Source organism: Enoplosus armatus, chromosome 2, assembly GCF_043641665.1.
Source record: "Enoplosus armatus isolate fEnoArm2 chromosome 2, fEnoArm2.hap1, whole genome shotgun sequence".
NCBI classification, from domain to species: domain Eukaryota; kingdom Metazoa; phylum Chordata; class Actinopteri; order Centrarchiformes; family Enoplosidae; genus Enoplosus; species Enoplosus armatus.
The window spans coordinates 1,031,937-1,044,490 of record NC_092181.1 but is presented as its reverse complement, the minus strand read 5'-3'; the positions used below and the strand labels follow the sequence as shown (position 1 = coordinate 1,044,490).

Genomic DNA, 12,554 nt, shown 5'->3' with positions numbered 1-12,554 from the left:
GCAAAAACAAACAAAAAAAGTCACATTTACTGCTGCTGCCGTAATTTTAACTTTGTCATTTTGTTATATTTTCTTTTGATATTCCCTTTTTTTTTACCTCACATTCACTCAAGATAACTTATGTTAACTGCTTCTTGACCATAGAGAACAAAGGTCTAACGATGGCGTCTTTTTAATTTCTTTTTGTAATTTCGTTTTGTTTGTTTTTTTTTAACCTTTTTATGTTGCTTTTTTTAAAAACTGTGCCTATGTTTAGAGTGATCCAGTGGTTCATTTCTAAACACAATTGTCCATGAGAATACAAAGATATAAATTATTTCAATAAGTCTTTTTTTTTTTTTTTATTACTGCTGTTTTTCCTTTTGTTTTTTCCTCTTTTTTTTGTGTCCCTTTTTGTTGTTGCATTAATCTGTTAAAGCGAGCGATATCAGTTGTAAAATAGGGCGATTGGAGATCTTTTTAACAAATAGCAGCAGTAGTTGTTAAACATCAAGCTAGTAATGTATACATATGAGAAATGCCAATCATACATGCTTGAGAGAAAAAAAAAAAAGAAGCAAGTTGGACACTTCTCAAAAACGGGCGGTGCTGTGACCCCCGTCTATATTGCTCGTGTGACAAAAAGGTATTGAAAAAAGTCAAACATACACAGGTGATGGGATAAATGATAGGAGATGTTTTTATATATGTATACAAATCCTGGTTGTTGCCTTGAGTGCAATTTTTAGTTTATGTTTACTTATTGGATATTATCTTCAGTGTTGGGCTGCATAGCTGTCATTTAGTTGATCATTGACCAACATATCAATCGTTTTTAAAAAGACGTTATCTGGGTGTCTGGAGCAAGTGGTGAGTGTGTTAGAGCTTCGAGAAAAGTTTGATAATAAAACGTTGACAGGTAACACTTCCTTTTTTTTTTGTTAATATCCTTTATTTTTCTGTTTCTTTTTTGTTTTTGGACAGATTCTCCTGAATCTTAGTTACGTGATGGAAAATTCTCCCTTGCTTTAGATTTATAATTTCTTTTAAATATCTTCTTTTGTCCCACACTGTCCCAGCAATGCTGCTGATTTAATGCACTTTTTTTAAAAACACATTGGCATCCTCTATATTAAGAAAAAACACAGTAGCCTCTCATTGGTTATTTTGAATGGGGGCATTTTGTTTCATAAATAAGTATTTTACCTGTTAAACAAACGGTTTATCATGTAAATTTGTATCAATTAAATATAAATGCTGAGTTTAGCGGGCTCAGAATATACTAGTAACTTTCTTTTGGGAAGTTTTATCCTGTCAATCTTCAAAGGAACTTGTTCTCTTGAACTGTAAAAGGGTCTGTGTGGCTATGAGATGGTTTAAGATTCCCATATCCGGCTTTCTCCATTGCAAGCGAAATGGCTTATTGCAGTTCAGATCAGGATTGTTTATTTTAAATCGATTTACATTAAGTGTTTTTCTTTTTTTTTTTTTCTAAATGATGATGTATATTCAGTTAGTATTATTTCAAGTGACTGTACATTAAAAATCCCAACAAAAGGTAATCAAACCAAACATTTTTTTTTCTTTATGAAAATGTGTTGCATCCCAGCTCTATATTCAATCATGATTCTGTTTTGTATTGAAATGTGTGGGCCTACTTTTTTTGCAGCAGCTTGGTGTGTTTTAGTGGGCTGTGGTTCGGCCTCCTACACAGGGAGGCCTGGGTGATGAGAGCGCCACAGCTCACCTGGGGCCGGGTCGGGGGAACGATGTACCGCTGCTTCTAATTTACCAGCAGAACCTGTTGCTGCTTTTCGTGAACTGAAACATATGCTGTACAAGACCGGGGGTGGTGGTGGTGGTGGGGGGGGGGTGATGGGGAGGGCAGGAGGCGGGAAACGATCCACTCCCAACACCAATACAGACTTCACTCGAAAAACCTGACGAGGGACAAATCCACTGGCCTTTTCGATTTGGTGTCAGGCCCGGTGGTTTTCTCACAGATCAAGTCGTTTGGACACAACGATGAGACAACACAACAAGGTGCATATTTGAGCTTAACGCAGTTACAGTACAAGACTGTCGGAAAAAGACAAAAAAAAAACAAATTGTAAAAAGGGCTTTCTGTGTTCACGCTCAACAACACACCGGAGGCATTGCATTCCTGGGTTTTATATAAAAGCTTTGGAAGTTTCTTTTTTTTCTGTATTTACTTTTAGCTGTAAACAATTGTGTGAAAAATGCCTTCAACGAGTACTCAAAAGTGAGATGTGCATTAGGTATGCAGCGAGAGTGCTGTGACCCATTTTTACATTCAGTCTCTCTTGTTTTTACTTTTTTCATGTGCCATTTTGCAAGGTTGAGAGTGCCAGTGTATGACGACGCAGGGGATGCTGGGAGGTTGGGTGGGAACTGAACTGGGCTGATGGACAGGAGAGCATTTATCAGATCCTGGAATGTAGTTTTAAAGTGCTGTGGGGGAGATGGAGGTCACCGACTGGCCCGGTCAGTTAAAGGTGCGACTTCGTTGGACGATGTATTTCGTGCTGGTGCATCCAAAATAATTGGAGTGTAGCTGGTGTTTATTTTTCTATTGTCTGTGATTTTAGGCCATGGAGAGCATCGCAGAATCAAAGTCATTTCACTCCTTTTGCTTTTCTTTTCTGGATCATACGACTTGTCTTTTTCTTGCCTGGTTATTTTGTACAGGAAACAAGCATGTTGAACACATATTTGACATGATTTCTGGGTCAGAATCTGGCGATTTTTGCATAGAGGACTTTGATTTAGTGGCTCTTTTGGTGTATCTGCAAATGCTCCCTTTTTGTATATTGCAAAGGGTATCGAAGCATTGTGTGGCAATGCTTATCCTACTTAATCTACATTGACAAGCAGCCTTAATGGTCTTTTTTATGTGTTTGTTTGGCTATTCCTTGTGTCTATGGCCACTGACTGTACTTGATGACAAGCAACTGGTCGTTACAATGTAAATTTGGGTCTAGTTTCTTTCTGTCTTATTTTTCCTTTACTCTGTACAGTAATCTGACGTTACGGTAGACTCAGTATTACAAAATCTGTAATGTGATGAGAGTTTTACAAAAAGACAAGAGTGCAATGGAAGATAATGCCATTATGCTACCAAGTGGATGTGCATTAGCTTGCTCTCACTTGTCTTTGGCATTAAAGGGGAATTCCACCAAAACTGACTTGGCATTTTTATTCTGCTGATTTCCAACAGAAATTACCAAGATTTATGTCTCTTTTTTTCCCCCACACGTTTTCTCACAAATCATATCAGGTTGAGTCATGAGATTATGAGATTATGAGATTGAGAGATCAATGAGAAAATAAATGTGACGGCTACTTTAATAGTCAGAGATTGTTGAAACTTGAATAGATATACTTTTTTTTTTTTTTTTTTACCACATCTATATGAAGAATCTGCAGTTTCCAACAGGAAGGAAAAATACTGAGAAAAGACAGAAAAGAAACGCGACTTGTCCTCTGTAGATGGTCCACATGGATGTTGTAGGATCACATATTCTTCATCTTGAAAGCACATAACTGCATAAATGTTTGTTTTTTGTAATTAAACCAAGTCAATTTAGGTGGAATGGCCCTTTAATGTGAAGCCGCCAGCTCTTACCTGGAACCCCTGAACCCCCCCCTCACACACACACACACACACACACACACTCTGCTTTAGTATCTCCTCCATACATTTACTTGACTGCCTTATGCGCACCAAGCAAAACCTTTATGACCGTTTGATTTAATCAACAAAGACAGATAATCACTTCTTTCTTTAATGTCAGTAAAGGGATCTGTGTCCACGGATTGAAACCGATGTTGAAAGCAAAGTTTTTTGGGTCAGTTGTCTCTTGACTGGGTGAGCAGATGCAGACATGACTACCTCTATGTGAGTCTTCATTGCTAACCACAGTGACCAAGATCCAGTGTGAGGTGTGTTTCTACCTGTGTCCATAACAAAGCCGCGTGTCGGCAGCAGGAACTTGGATTTGGACCAGCAATTCAACACCAGTTTGTTTTACTAGGCATCCCTCTTTTCTCTTATTTTGGTTAAATGCCTTTACTAAGTATTATTTGGCAAATGGAAAAGAGGAAAAACACATTGATTTGTGTGCTTGGTTGTAAATGACAAACTTAATCAATGCCGCCCCGTTGTAAGACAAGTTATCCTGAAACCAACTAGTTGCAGAGTGCTACTTTGCAAATGAGTGAAAATGACCATGTTTGGTGATGTTCTGTATGTACATACATCTTTTTAACTGTAATAAACCGATAAATATTTACAAATTTATGATGTGTTGCACGTGTGTATTTCAGTTGAGTGAAACTCTAAACGGATTTTGTGTTGTTGGAAGTTCTCAGGTGTTTTGCTGCCTCTCATCTTTTCATGCTCACTAAAAGAAAAGCAGGTTATGTTTTTGTTGTTCACATATGTATTAAGATGGAAACAACAGCATGGAAATGTTGACTGCTTGTTTCAAAGGGGATATTTTTGTAATGTAAAAAGAAAGTTATGTTTTGTTATTTAAAACAACAGGTTTTGTCATAATTCACAGAGGACATTCAAGTTCACAGTGAAATTATTTGCTTGCTTAACTTGCTTAAAGGTATATTAAAATGAAGTATAAAAACTAAATCAGGGTCAGGGACCAAAAACTCACAAAATTACAGAAGCTGAAAATCAAAATATTCTTCAAAAAGGTTTAAAATCAACAAATATATATGAGTTTGTCATCTCTGCATGTAACTGAAAATATAGCAACTTATTTCTGATTTAGGCGTTGCCACTGACCGTGTGTTAGAGCTGAACCTGCTCTTGGAAATATCGTTGTGATTCATTATTTTCCTGTTCAGTCACATAAATATGCTCCAGAGAATAAACCTGCAAACACACAATCATAGTGAACAGATTGCTCCTCTCCTGTCTGTATTTTATATCCAGCATTTCTCACATAGAAATAGACAACTAATGTCATATAATCACAACCCCGTGCTGATGTCTTATGTCACCCACGGATCCAGAATCTGTAGTGAAAGATGGTATAAAGCGCAGCAGTCCACAGGTATATTTGTTTATTCCTGTTGTCCTGTTATTTCAGCTGTGTGCCTCTTTCCAGTGCGACACCGCCCCCTGCTGGTGAGTCAAAGTCTTAATATTACTGAAGGTTGAAGCTGCCTGTTTTCCTCTGATACTGAGAGCTTTTCCCGCCATGCAGTGAGATGACCATTATAACACTAGCATCTGACAATCAGTCCTGTCCGGCACCTGGACTGAGTCCATCATGGTGTCGAGTTTCACTGAAGTTTCACTGTTTGTCTTCATCGTCAAAGTGCTCTTACCTGTAAAAACAAAAGTAGCTGACTTAAATTAGAAAACCCTTGAGCGCACTGACCATCAGGTCCTCATCCTCTGAATTGCCATGCCTCTGTAAACATCATGCCCCCCCTCGCAGTCGTCCTCCCGGCTCTTGCAGGAGACGACAGGTGTCACTGTATCCTTGCGCTTCGTCTGCGCCCTCATGCATCAACAAGCGCCACGGCAGAATGATGTTTACCCAAAAACAATCAGTCAGCCTGGAAAGACGGGATTATCAGGCTGATATGAGCTCTCCGTGTGTGTGTGTGTGTGTGTGTGTCACACAGGTGGGCGCTTTGAATATCCACACACTCCCAGTTAAAAGCCTTTCACACGTTCCTCAGATACTTTGTGGTTTATGACTTCAGCTGGCAAATAAATATCAAATAATCCATTACGCTATATTGTAAGTGTGTAAATGTATGTCAATTGCAGAGTTTTAAAGTCCATATCTTTCAACGGGGTCAGTTGACACGCCTCCGCTTCTGCGGGGACAGGTGTGAGTGACGTCACTCTGCCCGGGCACCCTCAGGTGCGTGTGCTGCTCACACACTCATTGTAAAGATTTGAAAGTTTGTCCTCAAACTTGAATTATTTCTTTTTAAGGTTCAAAAGAAATTATATGTATAAAAATTACAGGCGATGCTTTATTTTACCGGTTGTAGTTTCCTAATAATTTCTTAGGAAATCTTCTGGAAAGACAAATTATGGGAAGGACATGACTTTCCTTGAATTTATGACATTTTTATAATCATTAAAAGATATAAGAATAATGTTGTTTTTTTATTATTAATTAATATATTTCATGTTTATACTTACACATATCCCCACTGTAACTTCTCATAAACTGACACCTACCAAACACAAATCGGTCAGCTCAATAATCACAAATTATTAGCACTAGCTTGTGGTCATGGCAACATGGTCATTGACGGCTGAAGGCCAAAGTTTTCCAGGAGAGTGCAGTGAGATCTTCCGGCTTCCCAAGTTAGAAATTTGGCCAGGAAAACATCTGTGCAGGCTTATAGCAGCAAGGTGGATGTAGCTGAGGCAACATCAGTCCTAACTTCTATCTAAAGATTACCAAGTCACCTTTAAATCTAGCAGCAGTTGGACGCCACCAAATCGAGTGAACATCATTACAAAACTAGAGGGCATTTTGATCCCGTGGACACTGAGTCATTTACTGAATGTGAGCACGGACTGATGACGAGGAGTCCACGCTGTCTCCTCCCGCAGCTCCTTGGGAATTTCCTCCTCCGAGCAGTGATTTTAGATTTACCAGAGAAGTCCATGACGTTGTGTTACTGAGAGTCAGAGCTTTTGTGGTAAGAAGGGGCTCCAGTTCCAGGAAGACTCTGGGAAGCTGGCAAAATGATGAATCCCCCGATGGATGAAATCTGAAGAAATGTTGTTTCTTTTTTTTTTGTTGATTTGCTGAAAGGGTGCAAAATAACCACCAATGTACTCTGTCCATGAAAGAGAGGGGAACTAGTGTTAAACTAAGCCGTGTTGGCTACAGCAGGTACGTAACACACTGCTTTTTATCCTCCCTTACTGCTGGTTTATTTCTTATTGATTTAAAATGGGTCTAATATGAACTAATGAAAAAGACTGTTAATAAACTTGTTTTTAAGAGTGAACACAGGTGTGTCCACCATCACCTACCACTCCTTATTCATACGGAGAAAGTTAACAGGATGTTTTTCACACACATGATGTACATTTGACACCTTAATACAATCTAGTTAAACAGCACTGGGCAAACTAACGCAGTTGTCACTTAAGGTTAAATATTTGCCTTTTTACAACTGACTCCAATTGTTCCACTGAATTCAACACATCGTGTTATGCATCTTCACCTGTCTGTACGTAGAGATGATGGGCATTGCTTTGTGAAATGTAATTATAATTATCAAACTTCTACAGTAAAAACAATGGCTCCTTGCTCCTCTTTGGTCCGTTCAAACACCAGGCGGTCCTCTAACCTGCAGGTCCACGTTTTAAGGCCACGTGTTGATAAAACACACAGAGGGAAGGTCCAAGTCTCCCCAACAAGAGGTTTCAATTTTTATAAGATATAAACCTCAGTACAGTGAGGATGAGTAATAGCCTGCACCTGCCTGGATCACTGCTGTCAGCAGTCTGAGGCCGGCCCCTGACAAAGTTTGGGGACTCCCTCTTGTGTTGGACACGAAGTGCAAAAAGGTGGCTGAATAAATTAAGTTTGGACAAAGTAATAAAATGCCTCTGTTGATATCCACGTGCTGTGGCTCTGGCTGCTGCTTAGCAACGGAGTCTCGCAGCTGCACTGCAAAAAATGTCTTTCCCAACAGGTCTCGTAGTTTGCTCTTTAAATATTGTCAAGTTTTTAAGTCTGCTATAAAGCGGGTGCTTTGTTGTTTTCAGTTCAGTTTCAGGTATCTTCTACTATCTACTTAATTTGTTAATTTGTGTAGACACTACATCTCAGCGAATGAAATTGAAGGCGACGGTGTAAAGATACAAATTAAACCCACTTTCAGTGCGTGATAACAAAGTGAAGCACCTTCCAGGTATCACTGGATTATTATGATCAACCACAAGACGTACAGTGTTTTAACTACAAACTTGGTTCACTGCAAGCTAACGTCCTCTGTGTCACAAATACGCCCCAAATCTAAAATTAAAACCCTGCTTAACTGCACCTCTATCTCTCTCATTGAATTTAGGGGAACTTATTGCTGCACTATAACCGTGTAGCTGTCAGTTAGTATTTTATCTTATTGTTGATTTTATTTCTCCTTTTTTAAAATATGTTTTAAAATTCCTCACCTTCTGTGAAGCTCTGTGAAATGCGTCTGTGTTTGAAAGGTGTGAATAAACTGGCCTTGCCTTGATCGTCCCATTAGCTCTCCTTCTATTATTCACTCACTGAGGCTGAAGTATGAACAGGGACAAAACTAACAGAAACACTCTCATGCAAACCTCACATACCAGCTATAACCTCAGAAACAACCACTTTATTGAACATTATTACGAGGATAATTGCTTTATTACTTTCATTGAACTGCTTTTATTATCATGAGTGTGTCAGTGTTATACATGTTAAATATGTAGAGCATTGACACTTCCTGATAGTGTAGTTATTATAGCATATTTAATTTATAATTTGATATGGTTTTGGTCCAAATCATAGGCTGCATGTGCACCTATGATTTAGTCCAACAACTGTACCTGCATGTAGCCATATGTATGAATGAATAAATGAATAAATGAATGTATTTCTCCCCCCGGGGTGTGGTAATTCATTTCTGATGATGTTTTCTGCTGTACTTCCTGTGTATGCTGATGTTGTTGTCGGTGGTGTCACATGTTGTCAGACCCACATGTCTGTGGATGTTGACTCTCTGTGGACTCACAGTGACCCGGGGAGCGGGACACTTTTTGCAGCGTGCGGGCTATAAAGAGAGGGAGTGGCGCACTGGTTAACAGTGAGGAGAGAGACTCCGCACGCAGACAGCAGCACGGCAGCGCCCGGGATAACACGATTAGCGCTCTATTAGGTCCGCTGCCGAGCACAAGTACATGCAGCACAGGGACCATTGTGTGGGGAGAGAGAGGAGACACGGAGGGGAGACTTCGCGCTTCATCCGCCACATGGAGCTTCTCTGCTTCCTATTGATCTGCTCAAAGAAGTTACCCACTGACAGCTTCTTTAATGCCCGTGCGTCTCCGGCACCGGAGAGCTTGTGCCACCGCTTTTCGCCCCAGGTAAGATTATTTCGCACTTTCTTTTTATTTTTTTTTCTCAGTGTTATTCAGGGAAAAGAGCTGTTGTAATGCTTGAGCTAGTTATAACATTTAACAGATGTCATAATTGATTGAAAAAGAGAAAGTGTGAATAGCATTGAAGGTATCTGATTTTTCCTGATTTGTCATGTTTTCAGATGAACTGACAGCCTTATGAATAACAACAAGAGCTCATCCTTGAGGAGCCCGAACATGATGAAAGAGAAAAATCCGGGAAAGCCTCAGAGGAGTGATTCAGTTGCTTCCTTTCTCAGCCCTGCTGTGAGCTACTAGCTCTGTCCTTCCTGGTGATGATATTTGTCAACCTCAGGTGAACCTGCGTAGGAAGTGGGCCGATCCGCTCCGATGGGGTTTGACAACGAGACCAACCAGACTCTTCCAGACGTGGTCTCGTACAGCCTCCGGCTCTCCCTGCCTCTCACTGTGCTGGTGGGGATCATGATCCTGCTGACGGTGTTTGGCAACGTGCTGGTGGTCATAGCTGTGTTTACAAGCCGGGCCCTGAGGGCTCCGCAGAACTTATTCTTGGTGTCTCTGGCGTCGGCGGACATTTTGGTGGCTACCCTCGTGATGCCTTTCTCCTTGGCCAATGAGCTCATGGGATACTGGTACTTTGGCGAGGTGTGGTGTGAGATATATCTGGCACTTGACGTTCTTTTCTGCACCGCCTCCATTGCCCATCTCTGTGCCATCAGCTTAGACCGCTACTGGTCCATCACGCAGGCCATCGAGTACAACCTGAAGAGGACGCCACGACGCATCAAGTGCATCATCTTCATCGTGTGGGTCATCGCTGCGGTTATCTCCTTCCCACCTCTAATCACCATGGAGAAAGAAAACAGCGAGGAGGAACCCATGTGTAAGATCAATAACGTTAAGTGGTACGTCATCTCCTCCTGCATCGGCTCCTTCTTCCTCCCTTGCGTCATCATGGTCCTGGTCTACGTGCGGATCTACCAGATCGCCAAAAAGAGGACGCGGGCGCCTCCGGGAGACAGGAAGCGGAAGGAGATGTCGAAGATGGCCACCATCGCTGCCGCCGACCAGAAGGAGAACGGCGTGGGCGCAGGCGACGCTGAGGGCCGCCTCTGCCACGAGAAGCTGAACGGCGAGCGGGACATCGAACTGAAGGAGGGAGTGGGGGGAGGAGGAGGAGGAGCAGACGAGGAGAAGGGCGAGGTCAACGGGGTGGACCTTGAGGAGTCATCCTCCTCCGACCACAAAGTGAACAATCCCTGCTCGATCAAAAAAAAGTCAGCCAAGGGGAAAACCAAACTGAGCCAAATCAAACCCGGGGACAACGACGTCCAGAAGCGAGTGCCGAGCACAAAGGGCAGCCGCTGGAAGGGCCGCCAGAACCGGGAGAAACGCTTCACCTTCGTCCTGGCCGTGGTCATTGGAGTGTTTGTCATCTGCTGGTTTCCCTTTTTCTTTACATACATGCTGATGACGTTGTGCAAGTCCTGCACGGTGCCCGACACCCTGTTCAAGTTCTTCTTCTGGTTTGGCTATTGCAACAGCGCGCTGAACCCCATCATTTACACCATCTTCAACAACGACTTTAGGAGGTCGTTCAAAAAGATACTGTGCAGGAGGGACACGAGAAGATATGTATGATGAACTGTGGTCTTTATGTGCATACTTTTCTTTTGTACATAAGTTGTAAAGTATGTTGACCGTTGTGCATGGGTCAGTGGCTTGTGAACGCTCTAGGTGTAACTGCAGCATCTTCTCAAAACATCCACAGCTTCAACACAATCACACAGAACGCCACAGTGAAGCCATGTTTTTATTGTAAATGTCATTTTTATTTTTATAAATGAAACCAACATAGTGAAGTCATGATATGTGTTGTACTTTTACGACAGTATGTTGTACGAAACGACTTGTCTGAATATTTGTCTCTATTTGTTATGGATACAGTATTGTGCCATTTTGTATGAACGGTGGTTGGGATGACGATGATGATGATGATGGTGATGACAGAGTGTGGGAAAAATGCTGTCTCTTTAAAGAATAAAAACCCATTTCCTGAACTGGTCTCAAGGCTCCACAGCAAGTTAAAGCATCAGGTTGGTGACATTACCTGATTTTGAACGTTACACTCTGTCGACACACACATAGTCACATGCTCACACACACAATAGAGGCCAGGAAACACGGGGAGAGGCAGCTTATAAGAAAACATTTGCTCTCAGATCATGATCCGATATTAAGAGAGAGTTCCCTGAATGATAAAGCTGTCTGACCTGTGATCCGTGTGAAGGTGTGAACACTGGGAGCAGGAGGTCAAACCCACAAGTCCTCTCGTGCAGTGAATTGGAGACCAGAGCCGGCCCTTGGGCTGCACTCCAACAGAAAAGTGTAAATTCACCGGTCCGGTGAATCTGACCTTTGCAAGAGATTAACAAGGAGCTCAGCTCTTAATGAGCCTGAATGGAATATGTGCAAATGTTCTTTGGCCGTTGGATTAATGGTGTTTGTGATTAGATGGAGGTCTGTTGTCTGAGATGTCAGATTCCCAAAATTAAATTACGTTCATCTTTTTTTTCTCCTTCCAACTGTGTGTTTGCTTAAGCTTCGGATCTCACAGGCAGTTTACGAATCAGCTGTGGATGATGAATACAGTTGTAATGCGAAGCACGGGAAGTGGAGAAGTAACGGTTCATTTGCCGTTTTGTGTTACCGCGGTGTGCATCATTAAGTAAAGACGTGGAGCCTGTCAAACCAGAACCAGATTGACTGGTCTCTCGCTCACTCGCTCTCTTTGCTCTGCTCCCTCTATCAAGTCCAGGAGAATGGGTGATTAAAATAAAAGAGTGACTATCATCTGTGCGGTGAATACAAAGAGTATAGCTTTTCCCGGCGGAGGGAGTGTAAGTAAATGCATTCCTTTTGACAGTCAGGAGGGCGCTCGAGCAGCACTATCCTCAGAAAGCTAAATGGTTCTTCTGGGAGTTTCTCAGACAGTCGAGCAGAGCCTGGCATGTGCTCACTATTCAGCTGGTGGAGTGTTTCCCGGCACGCTTACGTGTGAGTCTGTGAGAAAGACGGGAGTGTGTGTGAGAATGTGCACGTGTTATTTGCAGCCCATGTAAACACGCCGGGTGATCTCCCACTGGACAGACGATGTTTGTGGTCATGCTGATGCTTCACGTTTAAAAACTTCAGAAAAATCCAAACATTAGGAGCCAACTTGAGAAAGAAAATTCAAAAAAGAGAGACCATCTCAGAAAACTAAACTTGAAAGTAAGGTGAATTAATTTAGGAGTAAAGGCCTTTAAATGTATTCTCACACTGACAAAGCTGCCATTTTTAAAGGACATGTTCACATGTATGTCGTAACACAATACTAGCAGTGCATTGGAAGAGTTATTGATTGCTGTGATCGTGCTTC

The 12,554-nt window shown here is 41.7% G+C and overlaps 1 protein-coding gene across 1 annotated transcript; it reads left to right on the top strand.

The window, feature by feature from the left end:
- Positions 1 to 9,079: 9,079 nt before the first annotated feature.
- Positions 9,080 to 11,193, top strand: adra2a (adrenoceptor alpha 2A). Its single transcript, XM_070917274.1, has 2 exons — positions 9,080 to 9,118; positions 9,295 to 11,193. Exon 2 carries the CDS (start codon positions 9,503 to 9,505, stop codon positions 10,772 to 10,774), a length of 1,272 nt encoding a protein of 423 aa, XP_070773375.1. The 5' UTR covers positions 9,080 to 9,118; positions 9,295 to 9,502; the 3' UTR covers positions 10,775 to 11,193.
- Positions 11,194 to 12,554: the final 1,361 nt, after the last annotated feature.

Bases quoted from the DNA above. Each gene is read 5' to 3' on its own strand.
- adra2a (XM_070917274.1), top strand. From the start codon at position 9,503: ATGGGGTTTGACAACGAGACCAACCAGACTCTTCCAGACGTGGTCTCG.